This window comes from Diplodia corticola (genome assembly GCF_001883845.1).
Source record: "Diplodia corticola strain CBS 112549 chromosome Unknown scaffold64, whole genome shotgun sequence".
NCBI classification, from domain to species: Eukaryota; Fungi; Ascomycota; class Dothideomycetes; order Botryosphaeriales; family Botryosphaeriaceae; genus Diplodia; species Diplodia corticola.
The window spans coordinates 121344-142543 of NW_017971543.1; the positions used below are offsets into that span (position 1 = coordinate 121344).

A 21200-nucleotide genomic window follows, 5' to 3' on the forward strand; every position below is an offset into this window, starting at 1 on the left:
TCTGTGGGTCACTTTTCTTCTTTGGGCTGGCTTTTCGTAAGCCACTTTCTTTTGCGTTACGATTTTGGGGGGATGAACAGTAAGATCTGCTTGACTCGTCTCGCTCTGCAGAGCTGGGTTCTGGGACTTCGGTATTCTTAGTTAGGATCATGAGTCATTGGACAAACTTGGTTCGTTGAAGAGACTTCCCAAGTTTGTTTTAGGTATGGATTGGACTTTAGATATGCGTCATTCAGGTGGTTGGACGTGTAGATCCTTCAAAGAATTCTCTAGAGGTTTTATGAGCGGACCTTAGATGGTTTGACCAGCAGTACTTTAAGCAAGATGATGGACAGTTTTTTAACGATTGGGACGAGATATCTCGGGTTCATTCAGCCGGCCTTTCCCATAGACACTCCATTATTTCCTACACCTTTACACCGTCTATCACCAAGTAACCGCTCCTCCCCAGCGTCGTCATCTCCACCCCAAAACAACTCTCCAGTCCCCCATACCCTCGCCCTCACACCTCTCTTCCTCTATCCTCCCCTCCTCTCCTCCCTCTCCCTCCTCACGCCCCTCCCCCCATCCCCCTCCACAACCCACACCCCCGAACTCCACCTCCACGCCCTCCACCCCTCCCACACGCCCGTCCCCCACCCCCCCAGCGGCCCCTGCACCTCCTGCCCTCCCTCCGCCGCATGGCCCATCCCCGCCTCCCCGCCTCCCCTCAAACAATCCACCCCCTCCACCCACTCCCCCCCTCCATCCTCGCCCCCAACCCAGCCCCAATGCCACTCCCTCAGTCCCTCATGCCCCCCCTTCTCACACCACCGCACCTGCTCCCCGGCGTCGTTCGTCCCCATCCCCGCCTGCTCCGCGCAGTACGTGCACAGCGGCGCGCACCCCTCGGAGACCAGCTGCGCTGTGAGATGCTCGCGCGAGAGGGAGAGAAGACGCGTCGGCCGCTGGATGCGGCATTTGGCGCAGGTGAAGGAGGGCGTGCCGTGGGGGAGGGAGAGGAGAGCGAGGGCTGAAGGGAGGGTGTGTGGGGTTTCGGCGGCGGTGTCGGCGTCAGAGAGGGCATCGTCGTCGGCGGGCGTGGACGACGGCAGCAGGGGTGGGCCGAACACGGGCTTGGCGGGCTTGGTGGTGGTGGTGGGGGCGAAGGTGACGGTCTTCTTGGGCTTTGTGGGCGGCGGCGGCGGGTTCTTGTTGGCGGCGCGCGGTGCTGGGAAAGAGTCGAGGAACTCTTGCAGCGATAGGACCTCCGAGTCTGCGGGACCCGGCGGTGCGGGAGGAGGAGTAGTAGGAGGAGGCTGCTGCGCGGCTTTTGCCTTCTTGTTGAGCTTCTGCCTCTGCTTCTTCTGAGCCCCTTTGCTCGACCTCTTCTTACTGGTGAGCTTGCTGTCAAACGAGCCGTCGAATGTGTCTTGTTGCGAGCTTGCGGAGGTCATGTCCTGTGAGGTTTGCGGCGTGATGTTGGGCAAACCAAGCTTGCTGTACTGCGGGCCGACGTTCTTGGGACTCGGGTCTTTCTCAGTGATGACCGGCTTGTTCTGGTTGTACGTGGTGTGACCTCGAGAAGGACGCTTGCGATGGTGGAGGTGTTCGTCGGGGTGAGACGAGCTAGACTTGCGCTTGTGCGCCGGCGAGTCGTCGAACATATGGACGTCTTGGTCGCTAGCCTTGGTCATGCCCATGCTAGGCGACAGAAGGTCAGATTGTTGATGAAGCGCGGATGAGGTGAGTTTGGCCTTGCTACTGGCAGGCGGAGTGGTTGGCGGAGCCATCTTCTGCGCGCTACAAGGAGCTTGTGGTTGCGAAAGCGGATGCGGATGCGGATGCGCTCGAGTGTTGTGGTAGGAGGAGTGAGGTTGAAGATGAGAGTTTTGGAAGAAACTTGAAGAGTCTGCCGTTGTCTCTGTCGGATGACGCAAGTGGAAGTTGGTGCGCAGGTGAAGATGGATGGTCTGGAAGCCAAGGGCGATGTATAAATACGGCAGCTCACTGACGCTCAGGCCACTCTCCAGCAAGATGCACGAGGAGTGTGCGTACACTTCGCTCAGCTCAGCGCGCGCTGGCTGGAACCGCGCTGGCTGATGTGGACTAGCTAAAGCGGTCTGCTCTCACTTCATCAAGCTCCGTAGGTAGACTTCCAACACGGCATCCACACTGCCCCTCGATCAACCTCGCAAGATGCGCTAAGTAGGGACTGAGTGTCACCACAGCCAACAAACCCAGTATTCCTGAGCTCCAAGAGCAAAGGTACTGCATGGACAGTGTGACAGTTTCCATGCCACTACAACTGCGATGCGGCGTAGGCTGTAGCTACCTTTGCCCAGTGAGTGCAGATTCTATCTCTGGTTAAGCCGTGGACACACCCACTTCAGCTTGTTAGCGTCAATAAAGTGCTTGATTGGCATAACTTAAGGTGGACATCTTGTGGTGCCATTCAAAAGGCGGCGAAGGCAGGAGAAGCGCTCTGCGCTGTCCGAGAGCCGCTCATGTCCTCTAAAAGTGTCAGCCTCCATGGTACGTTCATTTCTACGGTCGCGGCCTCATTCATTTGTGATTGGCAAGGCAACTTCTCCGCGACATCACTCGAATGTAAGACGCATACCGAAGCGTAGGGAAGCTCTGGTCCCCTTACGCGGGGTATCATAGGCTCACGAAGAACAAGAGCTTGGTTGTCCTGCAACAAGTCTGCTTTGATATCAGAGAGACGCCATGCTTATACTCCCCGCACGTATGGGTTCTCAGATCCTTCTGTCCTCGCTGTGGGTCGAAGAAGACATCCGCGTCGTGAGCCTGATACGCCTTCAAGGATTGGCCCTGAACTCAAGGACATGAACACTGAGAAGCGGATTGCCGTCACAGACGCGTCGTGCCCAGGGGGCGTGGAGCAGGAATCATGTTCGGACTGCACCCTGTAAGATCCATAGTAGAAAGATTTCGGTTTCTTGTCTCGGAATCGCCACATGATTGCCAGCCTGTGAATCCATGCAACGAAATTTGCCAGTCTTTGGCGTACAAAACATACGAAGGTGCCAGCCCCAACAATGACTTCCGTTCGGTCTCCTTCCCGCTGGACAGGCACGAGATAATAGCACAAGCTTGTCTAGATCTATGGTCTACCGCTTGAAAGCTGCATTCTCCATTGCTAACACATGGCTTTCTGAGCTGAGCTCTACGCGCCTGTTTACCATGCATTGTCTGCTAATACTGTCATCACATGTAGGCCGGCGGACCCAACCAAACACTGCTCATTGTTTCAGATAAACAAAAGAGTTGTTCGAACTCACTAACACAATTGATGCGGTGCGTGTGGCGACGCGGGTGGTTGGCTGCGGTAGCGAAATCAGAAGAGCAGTCACGATGGACAGAGAGGCTAAAACCCCCCAGACACTTTCAAAATCCTCCCAACCCAACCCAAATCTAATCCTCAGCGACCCATCCACATTTTTCAATCTCGAAAACTGAAGCCACTTACCTATTGTTATGGCGTCTTGGAGATCCTCCAGCGTGGAGGACGTGGACATGGCGTATCCGGACAACCCTTTCTTCACAGAAGAGGCAGCAAGGACTCTGGGCCTTCTCGCCGGCCAATCGACCGAGCTGGAGCTCGACAAGCTAGACACTTACCTGCCGACCTGGGAAGGCGCCACACAAGAGCCTGACGTCACACGTGCTCCGACGCCCACCACTGCCGCACCCAATCCTGACCCAAGATCTCCTGTCGACCTTGTTGAGGCTCGTCACGTCAGCCCGGAACCCTCGTCCCTGTCAGGTTCCCGTCGCCGCAGGTCATCCAGTACGCTCTCGAACATTGTCGTCGCCATACCTTCACCAACTCTGATCGCAGCTAAGCCTGTCAATGATACCATGTCCGCATCATCGACTTCGGCCGCTCAGCGCACCCCGGAGGAGCAAGATAGGTACTACGCATGGCTTCGTGAGAATTCCCTGCATCGCTTCTCCACGTCCAGTCGGGCTTCGTCAAAGCCTGCAGCCGCATCGCCTCAGCTCACTTCACAGTTGGCGACTCAGAGCCTTCCTTCTTCGAACGCTCCAGCGCCCGAGCAATCTCATCACCCTTTCCTGCACCCGACTTCAGCCAAGCAGAGCGCGGCCCTCTTGACATCTGAGCCTGGCGCCGTCTCCTCCGCATCCAAGTCTTCTCCCAGCCAGACCTCCTCGAGCGACACCGACTCGTCCACAGCCTCCAGTCCCCAGCACAAGCAGCGCGACCCGCCGCCGCGCCCTCAGCACAGGAACAAGAAGACAGGATCATCGGACATGAGCACCGACGACTCCACGGCGCCGGCCACCACCTCACCCCCGGAGCAGACGAAGCCCAAGGTGACGCGCCACCCCGTGAGCTACAGCGGCGGGCCGCCCACGAAAGAGGACCGACGGTACGTACTCCCCCTCCCTTCCTCCCCACATACTCCCCTCTTCCTTACTAACACGCACTCCAGTGCCATGAACTCCCTCCGCTGCAACAAGATCCCGCTCACGGCCCTCCTCCGCCGCTACGCCACCCTCGTCGTGCACTTCCCCACCACTACCGCCCTCCACACCCTCACCCTCTACGGGCGCTGGGACGACGAGCGCGACGACGAAGTCCTCGCGGCGGATGCGCTCGCGGTTGACATCTCGCCGCAGCTGACGACATTCGGCGTGCTGGAGGCCGAGGTCGAGATGGTGCGGCGCAAGCGCGCGGGCGTCAACGGCGCGCTGGACCGCGAGAAGTTGGTCAAGGAGGCGCTGGCGGGGGGGTGGGTCGAGGTGCGGGCGAAGGACAGGAGGGAGGGCGTCGACGTGGGGTTTGGGCGGATGGGGGAGGAGCTGGTGCTGAGGAGGCAGACGGAGGACGGGAAGGGGGAGGTGAGGATCGATGTGTTTCGGGAGGTCGAGGAGGAGGTTGGGCTCGAGGTGGGCGGTCGGGGCGGACGTGTGGATGGGAGCGAGGGTGGGGATGTTGTGATGGGGGATGCTGGGGATGATGAGGAGTATGAGGACTCCTCGAGCGAGGGGAGCAGCGGTTAGGGAGCGGGATTTCACTGAGGACGGATTTGCTGGGGGATTTACGGGATGATGGAAAACAAGAAAGAAAAGGCGAGGGATCTACAGGACGATGGAAGACAAAAAAAAAGGCGGGGCATCTACAAGACGATGGAAAACAAGAAAAAAGACGAGAGATTTACTGCAGACTCGAGCGATGGAAACAGGGCTTTACGGATTTGAGGGCTGGCACAAAGGCTGGTGATGACAAAAAATAGTGGAGGCATGGAAACGGATCATATCACCTTGCTGGCGAACGAGATGTAAATTACATCCAAAGAGGTCGATTTGTTGTTTCAGATACTCTACTTCTAATGAAATAGAAATTGAGTTGACTTGAACAGAGTTTTGATTGGAATGACTTTACACCGGACCTTTCTTGTACTCATTCTGCCCAAGGTCCATAATCGTGACAGAAGAAATGTACCGTAACTGTCTTTCGACATTCGTGAGATTGCATTTGCTTGCATTAAGAATTCGATGATAGTGGAGAGGCGAAGAAGAGGTATATCACTGTAATTTTTGCAGCGAAAACTCCAAAAAGGGGAGGACTGGAAAGGGGGAAAAATTATATTTGCATCATCGCCAGCCTCCCAATCCGCCGGTCATTCACACATATATCGAGCGTAGCGTAACAACACCAACCAGTAGCCCTCGAGGATGTGTATGAGAGAGAGAGAGCGAAAGACTCACGATGTGCAACCCCTTACCTACTCACCTCCCTACCCGCCCCGCCCCGCCCCGCTCCGCCAACCGCGCGCGCCCGACCCACAGGACACGACCTACATAGGTACTACTCCATACGGCTCTCAACACCATATACACGGACCCGCGACAGCCTCAAATGCACACATCACCAGCCAGCCAGCCGACCGACGGACCGACCGACCGTCCTCGCCCCACAACCCACGCCTCACCATCGAAAGACCCGTACCCGTCTCTCGTCCGACAGCCTCACCACCACGGCCTGCGCCGCAAAGAATACCCACATGACACAACCCACACCCACACCCACACACGCGCTAACCGCGCCGCGCCGCGCCGCCGTCCCCGCCGCCGCCGCCGCCGCTGTCGGGAAAGAAGACGCAGCCAGGCAGGTAGGCAGCCAGCCAGGCACGCAGGTAGGGGGACGTCGACCGGTCAGTGCGCGCGGCGCAGCAGCAGCTGCCTACCTGCCTGCCTACCCGCCTACCTGGCTATTTGCCAGCCAGCCAGACTGTCTATTTGCCCGCCTTGCAATACATATGCAAGCCCGCACGGCACGCATAACAGTCATCCTACCTACCTATTACACGAGACCCGGCTGCAGCCAGCTGAGTAGCTAGGTAGCTAGCCCTTGTCCGCCTGCCTGCATGCCAGCCGCGGTAGCCGCTAAACCGAGCAAAGGCGCCCCCCCTCCCCTCCGTCCCCGCCCAATATACGCGCGCTCGGGACCGCAACGAATGTTCGACGCGGCTTCCATGGCGCACAGACGGCTTCGAACGAATGTTCCGTACGTCGGAGGCTATGCCGGATGCGGGCGGGGGGGCGGGTCCGCGTACTTACCTACGTTGGGGATGGATTTTGTTGGTGGTGGTGGATGATGCTGGGAAGGGGTGTGTGCAGTGCTGGTGCAGGGTGGTGCAGTGGCTGGGGTGGGTACGACGTACCATGTCCGTCGGTGCCGGGGTGGTGGGTGTATGTAGCGGTGAGCGAAGACGTGCATATGTATGCCGGCCGCCGGCGGGAAGCTGGCGAATCATGCGGCGCTGACTACCTACGCCGCGCTGCCTTGCGTGCGTTGCGTTGCATGCGTCCGCCGGACGCACCGGCGGACGATTGGTGGGGTGGGCGCGGGCGGACGAGGTGCAGGACGCGCGCGGAGGGAGGGAGATAGGGCGAGTGATTGGGTTTGTTTGGTGGTGCGGGCGCTGGTAGTGTGCTTCTGGAGGGCTTCGGTTGCATTGGCGTGCGGGCAGGGGGGAGAGAGAGGGAGCGGGACGCGATTGTTAGTGGTAGGTAGCCACGTTGGCGGCTTGTCTTCTTCTGGTGGTGGTGATGGTGGTGGTAGGCGCGTGGGCAGGCTTGAGTCAGGGAGGGCGTTGCGCGGTAGTCGGTGCTTTATTGTTTTTTTCTGGTAGTGTTCTGGAAAAAAGGGGAGCGGAGGAATGGAAGGACCCTGAGTTTGGGTGTGGAGTTGCGAAGGCGGTGATGGATGGAGAATGCCGAGCAGGGAGATGCTTGTTTGGCCAAGGACCTTTGTTTTGACGTCGTAGTTAGTAGCATTGAGGGACGAGATTGTGCCGTGTAGCTGGTGGAAGATGGATGATGATGAGACGGGCTTGCGGGAGGAGAATGGGCAGCGGCGGAGCTTGGGTCGGAGGAGACGACGAAGGCTGAAAACTCTTCAAGACGCTCCCCGCTGACATCATGGGCATCGTCCCGGGGAATTGGTCACAGAGCGACAATCATGATGGTGTTTGTTCCGAGATGCTCCGCTGCCACGTCAAGCAGGTTGCGACGTTCTGAAACGCGCGGAGCGACGACTGAAACTCGCAACATGGACTGGACGACGAGCTCCGTGACCCGAAACACCATGACGCAAATCATCGTGAGTCACCTGCACGCGTGCGGTGGGCGGCTACGTCATGCGGCGGGCCAGAGGATCTCCCGTCTGCGGCGCGAAGGGTCAGCAAAAATTCTCCTCAGATCTCACATGCATCCGCCATCACACCGCAAAGTACGGGGCTGCAGAGGATTTCCTTCATGCCGTGCAACACCAGATCCTGCAGGCCTTGGGCGTGGGCACTGGGCACACATGGCAGATCGCTGGTGTTGCACTCAGCCTCGTGGCCCTGCCTCTGCTGGAGGTGACAGATGCTGCTTGACCGGTCAGCCTGCGCTAATGCACGCACGGCAGCATGCGTCAGGCTTGCTCCCTTCCCCTCTTTTGGTCCCTCCGGCCTCGAAACGGAAGCGCACAGGTCGCCTCGGCCCAAGCCGGCACCGGCGGAACACGTGGTTCACTTCTAGAAAACCGAAGGAAGCAGCGCTGGCCTTGCGGCTAGTCGCTGGGCACTTACTTGTACCGTGATGGCGCAGGCGCTTACGGAGGAGTACACGGTACCCAGAGCTACCAACCCCACCCAACCAACCGCAAGCACCCACCGCATGCGCTACACACGCCCGCTGCCGAATCGACACGAGACGACGCGCCGCCGCCCGCCGCGCCCTGGCCGCGATTCCCGCGATAATGGAAACACGCCAGTCGCCGTACGTATACCTGCCTACGAGTTTCTCCGATGCGGCTGCCGAGCGATCGGATCGGAAACACGCATATGGGGTAAACCAGCCTGCCTTCTTCCCGGATCCAGTATGGCGCACGTGGGGTCCCTACTCCTTTCGAGTCGAACCGGAGCCGCGCGCCGCTTTGCATCCGTGTGTTTCCAGTGGTGCGTGATGGTGCGTGGGGTCCAGCATCTCCACCACCATCAAATCATCGTCGTCGTCGTCATCATCATCAGCATCGCCGGCCGTGTCGCCAGCAATCGCCCGTCACATCAGCCGCCGCCCACAGACAGTCGAAGACGCTCGCGGACTCGCGCAGCAGCACACGGCGCCGTCAATCCGCCAGTGTCTGTCCGTCAAAAGCGGATACAGCTGTATCCGACAACGCAGGGTGGGGTCACTCTAAAAAAACGTCCGTAAACTAAAGTAGTGCATGCGGGCGCGCGCGGACCCTGCGAACCAGCCTGGCCAACAGCAAACCATCCACGCACGCGCTCGCCCGCAGCACCCCCCTGTCCCGCCGTCGTCATTCGCTAAACACCCCGGCCCCCGAACTTACCGTTGCCGGCTAGCCCCAATGCACGCCGCCCCGTGCTTGAAGAAGAACGGCGGCAGGGGTCTCGTTGCAGAAAGGGCCGATTGGTGGAGCGGGGTTGGCTGGCAATCGCGTTGGCCATCGCGTTGGCCATCGCGTTGGCCGTGAGCAGAGCGAGAGGGCGAGAGGATGAGATAGGAGGGTTGTGCGCGTGGAGCTGCGCCGCCTGGGTGGGAGCTCAGGGTAGGGCTGTGTAGCTCCGGCTGCGGCCAACCGAGAGGGAGGCCTTAGACAGTATTGCGGGGGGAGGAATCGCCGTGAAAGTCCGTATAGCGGGCAGATAAGGCCGATAACCGTCAACGAACCTCTCGGGTCATTGATGGCGCGTTCAAGCCACACGCAAGCCGAGGATGGGAGAAGACCAGCAGCACGAAGGAAGGGAACAGGGAGGATCATCTGCCTGCCTGCCTGCCTGGCGCCGCCGCTGTCTCCGCTCCGCGTTGCTGGGGCTGGGAACTTGCCGATACCGTTCCGCCGGCCTCTCCACCTTCGTCGCAAGAAGGATTCGCATTCATCAATCAGACAGCGCGCCATGATGACTACGAGTCGCGCACCACCATGTTACAGCAGTACCGTTGGACTGCCGAGTATCAGCCCCCCAGCCCACATCTGGATGCCCAGCACCCACCCAAGCCCATTCTTGTCAGCACTCAAGCCTCTCGGATCCTAAGCTCCTCTTTTTCTCACATCGTCGTCCTTCTGCCTGCTGCACGCCATCCGGCGCTAAGCAAGCACGCACGCACTCGCTCCTGCAGCAAACAAACAGACCCCGTCGTCGTCGCCTCCTCCTTCCTAATGTCCGTCCCTCCGCAGACGCCGTTGCTTCATTCCCCCCATCGGCTCCAAAATTCCCCGATACTAGCTATCACATTTCCTTCATTTCCCTTACCCAGAAGCCCTTATCCCCTCCAATCCCAGCCCTCGGACCAGCCGTAGCCGCTCTGCCCTCCGCTGCGTTGTTCTCGTCTCACACGTCTCGTGGGGAAAAACCAAAACAAAACGAAAAACAAAACAAGCCCCGGCCAATGCTTCCGCCGCCACACACACACATCGATGCACACACGCACACGGACCACCTTCTGTCGACACACCTTTCGTCGTCCTCCACTCTTCGGCGTCCCCCCTCCACCCCGCACGTGTCCATATCTGAGCCTCTTATAGCGATGCCGTGTGTCGTCATAATCGTCGTCGCGCTCTCCACCACGCGCTGCCCCCCATTTTTAATTCGCGAAAGGAGAGTGAGTGAGAGAGGGTGATGAGTGAATGAGTGGTTGTCCATGCATGCGTGCATGCGTGCATGCATGCATGCATGCACTTCACCCACGTGTAGGTATGTCGCAGTAGGTAAGCGGGGGAAGAAAGAAAACCCTTCCCCCGTTATAGTAAGGCGTCAACAGTGGTAAGCAAACAGATGATGAACGCAAAAGAGAGATATATCAATATGCGAATGACATCTGTTGTATCGCAATGTACATATCAACGCTCAGCAGCAGCAGCAGCAGCAGCAGCAGCAGCAGCAATTGCCTCTGCACACACCAACCTCGCGAGAAAGCGCATCCAGATTGCCGGATCATAACGCCGTGCCACGCCTTGCCTTGCCTCGCCCTGCCTTGGCCTGGCTTCTCGTGACACCGGCCGGTGGGGCTGCTTGAGTTTTTTCCCGCTGACCCAACGACCTTGTTGGGTACCCAAAGGAGGAATGGAGATATGGGGGCCGGCGGGGGGCCACGCACCAACCACCAAAAAAAAAAGCGAAAGGAACCCACACGCCTAGGTGTTGTTACGCATCAAAGTTCTGTTCCGGATGTCGATTTTTGGGGAGTGCTGAGTTGCTGCGAATAGGGTTCCGTGGTATCATGTAGCCCTTGGGTACCAGCAGCTACTACGCCGGCGTATGAGTAGCCGAACTCCTGCAGGGTTGGTTGTAAAGGCCGCATAACGAAGCGGACCTGTCGCATGGGGCTAGTAGTTACTGCTGTTGTCATTTCTCATGCCCGCTCATGGTTGAGAGTGCGTGGTGGGACGGCTGTGGTGTGATGATGATGATCGGTTAGCCGTAGCCGGGAAACCGCAAAGTCCGAGAAAGCGAGAGAGGGGAAGGCGGATCGATAGGCTGGACATGCAAACTCGTCTATATTGTACAACGCACACACACGCACACGCACACACAGAAACTCGTGACCACGACGCGATGATGGATGTTTTGCCATGAGGAACAAAAAGTTTGACGTTGATGTCGTTGATGCGCTATTGGGTATCAATCCTCCCCCATCCGGTTTGAAACGGACGGTCTCTCCCCCTTCCCAACTCCTTTCTCTAGCACAGAAAGCAGAAGAAACCAAGCAAGTTGTCATATTCTGCGCCGGTGACTCCTTCTCTTGCATGCGGGATAAAAAAAATAAACAAAACGCTCGATGCAAAAAGACAAAAAAAAAGTGGAAACACAATCCAGGCTATGCGGCGGGGAATACGGAGACAGAAAAACAAGACAGAGATGATGAACCCAGACGCTGAGCTGATGCAGATGCAAAACAGAAAAAGAAAAAACCCAGCAAAACAATGCGATGCCAACCCAATGATCAAAGACGCAATAACACCGGCTGACCTTTCTTTGAAGCGAGAGAAAGCCCTCCCAAAAAATCCCTTTTCCGTCCAGTTCGTTGAAACACAAACGCATATCGCCGTAACTCGTGCGCTCATTACATGTCGTTCCTCCACAGTACAAGGCTTACGTAAAAAATCAGAGCAGCAGATAAGGAAAAGGCCCGGGGGAGCCGAGGTCGGAGGAGCGAGTTCGGTAGGAGGAGAGGTGTGTGAGTGGTGGAGATTGCGAGATGCGCGGCCGGTCTGGCCATCGACAGTCGTGAGGAGTCGTGTGTCGCGTGCGTTGCTCGTGGAGAATGAGTTGGCGGATGGTGGACTCGGTGGCAAAAGTCGGCGCCTTCTCGGGAGTGGTGCAGTAGCAAGCGCCCGAAGGAACGCTGGTCTGCTGAGTGGGCGGCTTTCCTTGCGGCGCGTCTTGGCTGATTCGAGACGGATGGAATAATGAAGTCGCGAGGGTCCGGACGGGCGGGGACCCTGCTATCTGGGGTGGTTGTTGCGAGGAGGCTTCGGGGTGCCCGTGGTGTCGTAGCCACCGCGGCCCATGTCGACCATGGTCGGGATGGAGGGATTTCTTGAGCGGCTGGAGTTCATCTTCTGTCTTCAGTCAGCACCGCGGCTCGGGCGACGGCGGGGCGGGGGTGGGGGCGGGCGGCGGTCGACATACGATTTGGGAGATATCAAAGGGGGCGGCGAAGGAACGGCAGAACAGCAGAAAGGACCGTAGGAAAGCAAAAGCGGTAGTCGTGTAGGGCGGAGGCGAATGTCGATGTCTGGCTTGGTGTGGGAGGCGAATTGGCCACAATAAAGAAGGCCGACTGATGCGCAGGGCCACGGGCCACGGGAAAAAGCGGTATGGCGATGGTGGAGCCCGCTGTTGATAATTTTCACCGTACCGCCGCGTCTGAGCGTTGTTCGGCGCAGATCCAATAGACGCATGATCCCCATAGGCCGCCGAGTCATGGTCGGGGCGGCACGCGCTCTAGGGACGCACGACGGGAGAGCAGCGCGCCGGGCGGCAAGGCTAGGAGCCAGCGTCGACACGCGCCGCGGCTGCTGCGACACACCGACGGGGGGTGTCTGACCGGCGGCCTTGGGGGCAGCCGTCGCAGGCTGTGGTGTTGCGGGGAGCACCAAGCAAGCGCGGGCCATCCGTTTGACACCTCCGCCGGCCTCTTCTGCAACCAGCCCCCCTGATCCCTGCCCTCTGCAAGTGCTAGCTTAGCCAAGTTGGCAGCCCTGGGACTCGCGCGCCGAGGGCGTGTGCTGGCAGGTGCTCGCTTCCGTGGCACCGTGGCAGCTTGATGCGTTGGCCACCTGAGCTGCGCCGCCCAGCTTCAGCTCGAACACAGGCGGCCCGAGCCGCTGGCCTACGGGGCGGTGCGGCACGCGCGCTTGCCGGGCGGCCGCCGGCCCACGGTTGCAGCGAGCGGCGGACAGACTCTCCTGCCTGCGGTGCCGCTGCGAGGCCAAAGGCGACTGCTCCCATCGCCCACCATGGGAGCGGGCGTCGCGCGTCGCACATCCTCGGGCTAGCAGTGGCAGCCGTCTGTAGGCCCGTGTCAGCAACGTAGCAGCCCACCTGCCAAGGCGACCGTCCGGGCACTTACGGATCGCGGATGCACCCGGTCAGACGACGTGACACGGACTGCCCATGGAGTTGGAGTTGAGCCTACGCGCGATTGCCGACGACGTAATGCCCTTTTGAACCCGCAAGGCGAGGGCCCCTGCCGTGCCCCTGCGCCCGCGCCCTGGCGTCCCGCTGCTGCACTGTGATGTGGCGCCGCCCGCCGACTTGAGCCTCCAACGTCAGCCGCTGCCGACCACGGCGACACGGCATGCTGGAGCAGGCCAGCGCGCCCATCGTCGATGCCGCCGCCGGCAGCGCGTTCGCGTCGGCGGGCGCCTGCAGTGCGCCTGCGTCGGCAGCGTCGGCAGCCGCGCGTGTCCACGTGCTGCGGCTCTCCGGCCTGCGTCATCTCAGGCCGTCCGAGGTGTGGTTCGGGCCCGCTCCACAGGCAATCCGGGCAATCCCAAGCCACAGCCGGGCGGTAGGCTCGGCGCTGCCATCTCCGGAAGCAAGCGACGGCAGTCTGGTCGGGCGGGGCGGTCGGTCGGCGGCGGCGGGCGAGAGGCGGGTCGGAAGGAGGGGGGTGTGGGCGCTGGCGGAACACTTGCCTTTAAGTCTGCGGTCCTCTGTCCTCGTGGTGGCGACGAGTCAGGTTCCCACTGTTCGCATCAGGACTAACTCTGGCGGCGACAGCAGGGCGATGGAAGTTCGAGAACGTCGCGGGGTGTGGCGGCCAAGGGTCGGGCCGCAAAAGCAGGCGATCCCCATGACCGTCTGGCGTGCCCGAAGGCCGGGTTGGGGGGAGGTCTGGTCCGTCGCGGAGAGGCCGTGGCCGCGGGCCTGGGGCGGCGAATTTGTTACGTGAGATTGCCGTCGGTGTTGTGCGTGCCCGCTCGCCTGTGGCCGGCAGCCCCTCGTCAACAGGAAACATGCCGCCGTGCTCGCCAAAGCCCCGACCGCCCAAGGCCGGGCCCCAGGCTCTTTATGAAGTCGAGTGCGGCCCGTCCGGAAGCTGCCACAGCGGTCACGCGGAGCCCGCCCCCGTTAAGCGCCGGCGGCCGCGAGATTGCTGCGGAGACGGCTCTTTGCAACACCCATTAGGACCCCACCACGACACGTTCTCATGTTGCGGTGAAAGCCCGTCGACGCTACCTGCCGCACCCAGCAGCTCGTGAGAGAGGCCGGCCGCGGCCAGGCGCGGCAGTTGCGGTCAGCCGTGGACTTGCGGTGTCGAAGTCACCAGCCCTCACTGGAGGAAATGGCCGCCGTCGACGATCTCGCGCCCGCTGTGGCTATTGTTAGTGCAGCTGCCTTGCGAGAAGCAACCAGAGGGCAGAGACACCTTATCGCTTGCGACGCTTTCCGACGGCATGCGCCGCTGCCTGCCGGTCGCCGGGCCCGTCCCGCAGCAATCAGCCCGGCCGTCTGGCCGACCAACCCACGACGGCGCCGCCGAGGACGCTGCTGAGGCAGCCCGCGGCGTTCTCTTGGCGGTGCGGCGTTGCGAGGCCCTGCGGCTCAGCTCTTGCGCGGGCAGAGGAGTCAGCAGCCCGGCTGGAAGAAGTGAAGATCATCAGGCAGGCCGGGGCTACCGTGGCTGAGAAGTCCGCATCGGGGCGCTCGTGCAGCGCGGGTGGGATTCTGGGTGCTTCACATGCTGCTGGCACGGCAGACGGGCTGAGGGAAGTCAGTATCGGCGGCGGCGGCGGGGGATGGGGATGGGGATGGCGCGGCTGAAGTACTGCTGGGCGCGGCAGGCAGGCAGCAGGCGGCAGGCGGCAGGCGGCAGGAACATGGCTTCGTGGCCGGTCGGCATGGCTGGAGAAATTGGATTCGCTTACCGTCTTGTGTAACAGTGATGAGGCTGCCGCGAGGCAGAAGCAGGAGCCCACCGAGCCAGCCCAGAGGAAACCAACCACATAGCCTTGCACCCCTGCCGCCGATCCGCGTTCATGCAACTGAAGCACCCGCCGCTGGAAACGTCGCCATCGCCCGTTCTGGGCCTCGGCGATCCCACGCAAGCCGAGTATTGCAACGGCCTGCCACTGCCTCTTTGCCACGCCGCAGGCCCCGATGCTGTTTCTCGGCTCGTTGCCGATGCCGCCCTGTGCCCCCCGCGCCGCACTTATTCCCGCCCAATCGTCACACTTGCATGCATCCTCTTCGCTAGCGTCGTGTCTATTTCCACCTCATCTTGTCTCCACTGTCTCTCCTCCTTGGTCTTCGTGCAGACACAACAGCTCCGACTCCCGTTGTTCCTGGCTTTTCTGATTCGTCATGTGTCTTCTGCGCATGGCTTACTGAGCTATTCTGCGTGTGCTGGTTGTACGCTATTGTCCGCACGTCTGCATGTGCGACCGAGTTGGGGCTGGGATTAGCATCATCTTCATGAATTTCTCTCCTTTCATTCTGCCAAGGCCGCAAAAGATGGAGTGACCAGGCCCTTCATACCCTATAAGCTATATTGTGCCAAGCCGGACGCCTCACTATTGCCCGGTTAAACCACCTCGCCGCACGAAAACTTGATTCCAAATCCGCCAAGGGTGATCCAGGCTGTGGAGCCGTGGTTCACGTCTCTCTCGCACCGGTTTTCTTGTCATTATCATCCCTTCACATCACTCCGCCATCGGCACGCGATCCCACGCCCTTCTCAATCGCCATCTTCTCCATCATCATCACCTTCACCTTGTCCGCCAAAACTGTGTTCAGCCACTCGACCGCCCCATCCACCGAATCATACGGCGGAGCCACCACCACTAGCCGCTGCACGAATTCAGGCACGCCGGCTCTGTATTTGGCGTCGTCGCCGGGGTGTTTGCTGATGCTACCAGTCCTGATGTTATCGTTCTTGTCCTTGTCCTTGTTCACGACATTGGCATCAGCCTTGTCCTTGCTATCGTCTTTGCCATTCTGAGTCATACCCTCCTCGATCTTGTCCTCCTCAACCTTGTCCTCCTCGGTCTTGTGCTCCTCAGCCATGTCTATCTTGGCCTTATCCATCTCGGCCGTGTCTCCCTCAGTCTTGACGCCCTCGTCATTGTTGCCTTCGGCGGGTGTGGCGGTGGGGGCGGAGACAAGCGTGTGCATATCGAGATGCAGGTTTGTCGGCTGCTCCATCAGGTACAGCGCGGCGCGGTACACGGTGCGGTTGACCAGCTGGAGCGCGGTGATGCGGATATGATGGTTGCGGACGTCCGGGAAGAGCAGAGCGGCGTGTTCTATGGGCGTGTTAGCGGAGCGCGCGTCTGACAATGGCGCGGGCGTGGACGTGGATACGGTCGGGGGGCTTCGCGGAAGCATGGCAAAGGACAAAGAGGAGGGTTGGTTGTCGGCGGGCTCTGACCATGGCGGGCGCGCGCTGTCACGTACCGTAGGCGGAGGCCGTGCTGCGAAAGCCACCTGCCGGGTTGTCAAAAGGTCCAACGCCTACACCGGCTGTGAAGTAACGGCGCGGCTGTGAGTCGTCACTCGGATAGGGGAAGGGCGGCTGTCGAGGCACCCTGTTCGCCATTGAGGGCGGAACGAGTGTTGCTATACCCCTTGGCCGGGATGCGTCGACGGAAGAAGAAGAAGCAGCGCTTCCTGTGTTCGAGGAAGACATGGCCTGGAGATTTTGCCAACGTGTGTCCGTCTTTGACAGTGCTTCGGTACTGGCGGTGGAGGGCTGGCTGGAAAACGGTGAGGTCGGGAGCGGGATGTAGAGGAAAGGGCAGATGTTGTTGTGGTCCATGGTGTCAGAGGTAGTAAAGGTCACAGCGCAAGGCTTGTGTCGATATCTGGCACTGCGCGCGCACAACCATTAATGGCAGAGGTCACATGGGCCTGACCTGCATCTACGACTCACTATGTCATCACCGGCTGTAGGGATACTGAGGCGTGAAAGAAGTACTTTTCATGCGAAACTCGCATGGCAAATGGCATACCCAAGTGCAAAAGAAAGGGTATCGCTGGTCGACGAAGGTGCTAAGACCTGTAAAACACCCACAACGCCTGCCCACCGCAAGTTCCCGGGATTCATTCGCTCATTCCATGATGAGCCAGGCGTCGTCCAACGTGAATTCCACCACTGATCCACTATTCGGATCCCAGACCTTGATGAAGACGGTCTGCGCAGCATCCGCCGGGCCACCCTCAATCACCACCTGCGCCAGCTGCGCAGCGTGGGGGTCCTGCTGCTCCCTCTCCTCCTCCTCCTCGTCCCTCTTCTCCTCCTCCATCTTCTCCTCCTCCTTCTCCCCCTCCTCCACCGTCTCCTTCTCATCCACATCCATCTCCTCCCCTTCCGTCTGCTGCTGCTGCTGCTGCCCCATCTCCTCCTCCACCTCCATCTCCTCCGCCATCTCCATCACCACCTCTCCCTCCCCCTCCGCCGCCATCTCCACCCCCTCGCCGCCTCCGCCGCCACTTCCGCCGCCGCTCCCACCAGCACCACCCCCCTGCCCCTGCCCCTGCTGCAAACCCAACAGCCCCCGCCACTCCTCCAAGTTCTCCGCCTCGCTCCTCTCCGCCAGCTTGCGGTCGATCTCCCGCCGCAGCGGGTGGGGACCGCCCCGGCCCAGCCGGCACTTGCGCTCGTGCCCCTGGTGCTTGTAGCCGCTGGTGCCGCGCCAGCCGCAGCCGAGGCGGCAGACGAAGATGCGGGCGGGCGGGGGGCCGCTGCTGCTGTTGTTGTTGCTGTTGTTGTTGTTGCTGCCGTTGCCGTTGCCGCTGCCGCTGCCGTTGCCGCTGCCGCTGTTGTTGTTGTTGTTGTTGTTGGAGGAGGAGGAGAAGGTGGGAGGAGGAGGAGGAGGAGACATGGTTGGTGGTGGGAGGAGGAAGAGGGGAGACGTTGTTGGTGTTGTTTTTGTTGTTGGTGTTGTTTTTGTTGTTGGTGTTGGTGTTGGTGTTGTGGTGGCGGTGGTGGTTCGTGGTGATGGTGGAGCGGGACGGAGGGGTTCTGGGGAGGGGAAGGTATTTAAATGGAGATGAAGGGTATGGATGTGGGAGGGCACGAGGACATATTTTGCTAGATGTTTCTGAGATCGGACGCGTAAGGAGGGTGAGGTAGACGTTTGAATATACAGGTGAGGTTTGGATTGGTATATCTGTGTCTGAATGTTGTATCGGCGGCCTATATGGCTGGGACAGGATGTCACTTCCAAATAGATGCATGTCGTCTCAGTTCCTTTGGAATCAACATGTGAAGCACGGCACCCGAACTGGACGAGATCTTCTTAAGTGAGGTTATATTGGCGTCAGTGGTGAGCGTACTCCAGCCGCTGATGGATGTAGGGTCCATGACCGCAGCTTGCCTCCAGTCTCACGGTGAAACCAAGACAGGTCGAAGACAAAGACGCGGTGCCGTAGACGCAGGGCGGACATAGTCCAAGTAAGACGCGGAGGTTTAAGCTCGAGCAGGCTGACCGCGAACTTTGCAACCGAGTCAACCACGCCGCGATTTGCGACACAACACAAGGCTCGAGGTGGAGTGGACAGCAGGCCAAGCAGGATGAGCAGTCAAGAAGCGCAGAAGTCAGGAAGACTGGGGGCCAGTGGGCCAGGCAAAGACAGAGTGAGTCACAACATCAAGAAGATCTCATTCATGGAAAGATTGATTTCAAGTCGACTAATGTCTCCGTACTGAGCAGTCCGCTGAGTCGATGTCTTCAAACTCGCGGCCCTTTTAGGTAGGAGTTGCCCGGTTCGCCATAAGGGAACGCTGGTAATACAATTGTTTTTGGATGCTTGATGGCAGCGAAAGGCGATGAAAACAGCCAAGCGCTTCAGTTTCAAGTCCATGCCACTGCACATTGACTCATGAGCTAAAGTGGAGGAGAGAAAAGGAAAGGAGTGAGAGAGAAGGTAGGCACGGTTTTAAGGGACGCCGGCTGGGCGCATCACATGGCCGCATCACACAAGCGAGACGCTAAACCCAGTATGGAGGGCGCAGTTGATCCAGCATGGCCCAGTACGGCAGCCGGGAGGGCCCTCATGGCACGTGATGGCTTGGGCGGCGTCCACGCCTGCGTTGCAACAACGTCAGATCCCGCTCAGACGCTACTACGCCTACCTTTTTCAAATTGCCAGTCCTAGCGGGGAGGACTGGTGATACCAGCCCACTTCTCTGTACTCACACCAGATGGGGAATCTCATGGCGCCGTTGCCCATGGCCATGGCAGTGATTGCTCCGGCCTGTTCAGGCCCACAAGCTCGAGTACAATCGGAAAATTCATGAATCCTCGACGAGCTTCCCTCCTGCGTGACCGTGTCTCGCTCAAAGCAAACAGCCCGCCATGAAGTCTCACGATGGTGACAGCCACTGTGTGGTAACACTTCACCACCCTCCATCCTGTTCACCCGGTCGGGGTCTCCGCCGCCGCCGGCCTACAGTAACTGTCGCCCGCAACCCTCTTCTGCCTCTCCAGCGTGCCTCGGATCCAACCCAACACAACTTCGCGGACCCCGTCACCCGCCCGACCTGGTGCTCAAAACCCTCCCAGCATCGCCTCCAAACATCCAATCAGACCCAACACGCCTCCACCGGCAACCATGCCGCCACCGCTCTCGCTATCCTACACCACGAACTTCTGCACTCTCACTCGCAACCGCGCAGTCGAGCTCACCATGGACCCGAGACAATCATACCTATCCCTCTCCACTACCACCCCGCCGCAATCGTGCGTCTCCACCCCCTCCGACTCCTCAACCTCATCCGCGACGCCGCTCGGCCCCGAAGCCGCCACCACCAACAGCGGCACCGACAGCGTCAACAACGTCGACACCACCAACACCAACAGCGACATGAGCTCCAACAGCCAGCTCAGCACCAACCTGCCCACCCACGGCCGTGCCAGCCCCCTCGCCATCACAATCCACGAGACGAAGTACACCACGCACACGGGCTACATCGTCGACATCGCGGCCCGCCCGGCGCTCGAGCTGTCCGCCATGAAGGGCACCTTCCACTGGCGGGCGCTGGCGCTGGTGCGGCGCGCGATCGAGTTCCACATGGGGCTTCTGAGGGGCGATGACGACAACGACGAGGATGGCATTGATCGCGGCATGAAGGAGAAGGCGAGGACGTTTGTGGATGGAGTCGGGGATATCGTTGTGGGGAGGTTGGGCGGCGAGATTCTGTGAGTGCGCCGCTTGTGTTATGCCCTGCATGGGAGAGACAGGGAGCGAGAGAAGGGATGTTGCTGACCACTTGTGCGCAGGATCGCTCCGGCGCAGCTGCTGCGGCTCAAGGCCGTCATCAACTACCTCACCCCCGACAACCTCCTCGCCACCATGGCGTGGATTGAGAGCCACGAGATGGCGCGTGTGGCGGTCGGCTTGGAGACGGGGAACTTGGGGATGAACCAGCAGTGGTGTGGTAACTGCGCGCGGCTGTTCTACATTGTGGCAAGTCGCCGTTGTTTTTCCCGATCAATCGGTGTCGAGGTGTGGCTAACGACTGGTAGGCGGCTGGCGATGGCGGCAGGATCAGCCCTGGAGCTTTTGCGAAGGACCCCATGGGCATTAAGGAGTGTGGCCATGTTATGTGTAAGGGCTGTGTCGTCAACTGGCTCCATGATGTTACGGCGAAGGGCAGGAAGGGCACCCAGCCTTGTTGCGTCCGCTTTCGGGCGTTTGACGAGGCGACTTTCTAACGCGAGGATAGAAGAGGGTTGGCCAGACTATGACGAGATTTGGGAACCCTTCAGTGGAAGACTTTGGGACAAACAGGTACTATGGGTTCCATGATGTACCTGGGTGTGGCTTCAGTGTGTTCTTTGGTGTTACTGGACTTTGAAGACAACGGAGGTGCAAAGATATCGTCGAACCTTTGTTGCAAACTTTGGAGATACAGTACATACGAGAGATAGAAGCTCATCCTTTTTCATTATCCTATTGAAAATATACGTGAACTGCGAGAAAGGACTTCAACATATCTTAGAAAGTTGTTAAATGGAAGAAGCCAACAAATTTGTTTAGGGTAGGCGATTCGAAAAGTTCTGTCTTCGATAGGAGAACACGTATGTCATGAAGAGCAAGCTACGGATGCTCAACTCGGTTTAACAAGCGGCTGTGAATGAGCGGGTAAAGGATGTGTCTATTTAGTAATGCGCCTGTTTGCCTTAATTTGGGTAAGTGAGCTCG

At 59.5% G+C, this 21200-nt stretch overlaps 5 protein-coding genes across 5 annotated transcripts; 2 read left to right on the forward strand and 3 right to left on the reverse strand.

Moving 5' to 3' along the window:
• Positions 1-518: 518 nt before the first annotated feature.
• Positions 519-1772, reverse strand: BKCO1_6400033 (uncharacterized protein; the record flags this gene model as incomplete). The annotated part of the gene is made up of 1 exon (XM_020278186.1): positions 519-1772. The coding sequence occupies one exon, from the start codon at positions 1770-1772 to the stop codon at positions 519-521; it is 1254 nt and encodes a 417-aa protein (XP_020126479.1).
• Positions 1773-3480: 1708 nt separating this feature from the next.
• On the forward strand, positions 3481-5031 carry BKCO1_6400034 (uncharacterized protein; the record flags this gene model as incomplete). The annotated part of the gene is made up of 2 exons (XM_020278187.1): positions 3481-4397; positions 4461-5031. 2 exons carry the CDS (start codon positions 3481-3483, stop codon positions 5029-5031), a joined length of 1488 nt encoding a protein of 495 aa, XP_020126480.1.
• A 10658-nt stretch (positions 5032-15689) lies between these two features.
• Positions 15690-16809, reverse strand: BKCO1_6400035 (uncharacterized protein; the record flags this gene model as incomplete). The annotated part of the gene is made up of 2 exons (XM_020278188.1): positions 15690-16297; positions 16449-16809. The coding sequence occupies 2 exons, from the start codon at positions 16807-16809 to the stop codon at positions 15690-15692; spliced, it is 969 nt and encodes a 322-aa protein (XP_020126496.1).
• Positions 16810-17101: 292 nt separating this feature from the next.
• Positions 17102-17875, reverse strand: BKCO1_6400036 (uncharacterized protein; the record flags this gene model as incomplete). Its single annotated transcript, XM_020278189.1, has 1 exon — positions 17102-17875. One exon carries the CDS (start codon positions 17873-17875, stop codon positions 17102-17104), a length of 774 nt encoding a protein of 257 aa, XP_020126481.1.
• A 1732-nt stretch (positions 17876-19607) lies between these two features.
• On the forward strand, positions 19608-20710 carry BKCO1_6400037 (uncharacterized protein; the record flags this gene model as incomplete). Its single annotated transcript, XM_020278190.1, has 3 exons — positions 19608-20194; positions 20276-20459; positions 20522-20710. The coding sequence occupies 3 exons, from the start codon at positions 19608-19610 to the stop codon at positions 20708-20710; spliced, it is 960 nt and encodes a 319-aa protein (XP_020126482.1).
• Positions 20711-21200: the final 490 nt, after the last annotated feature.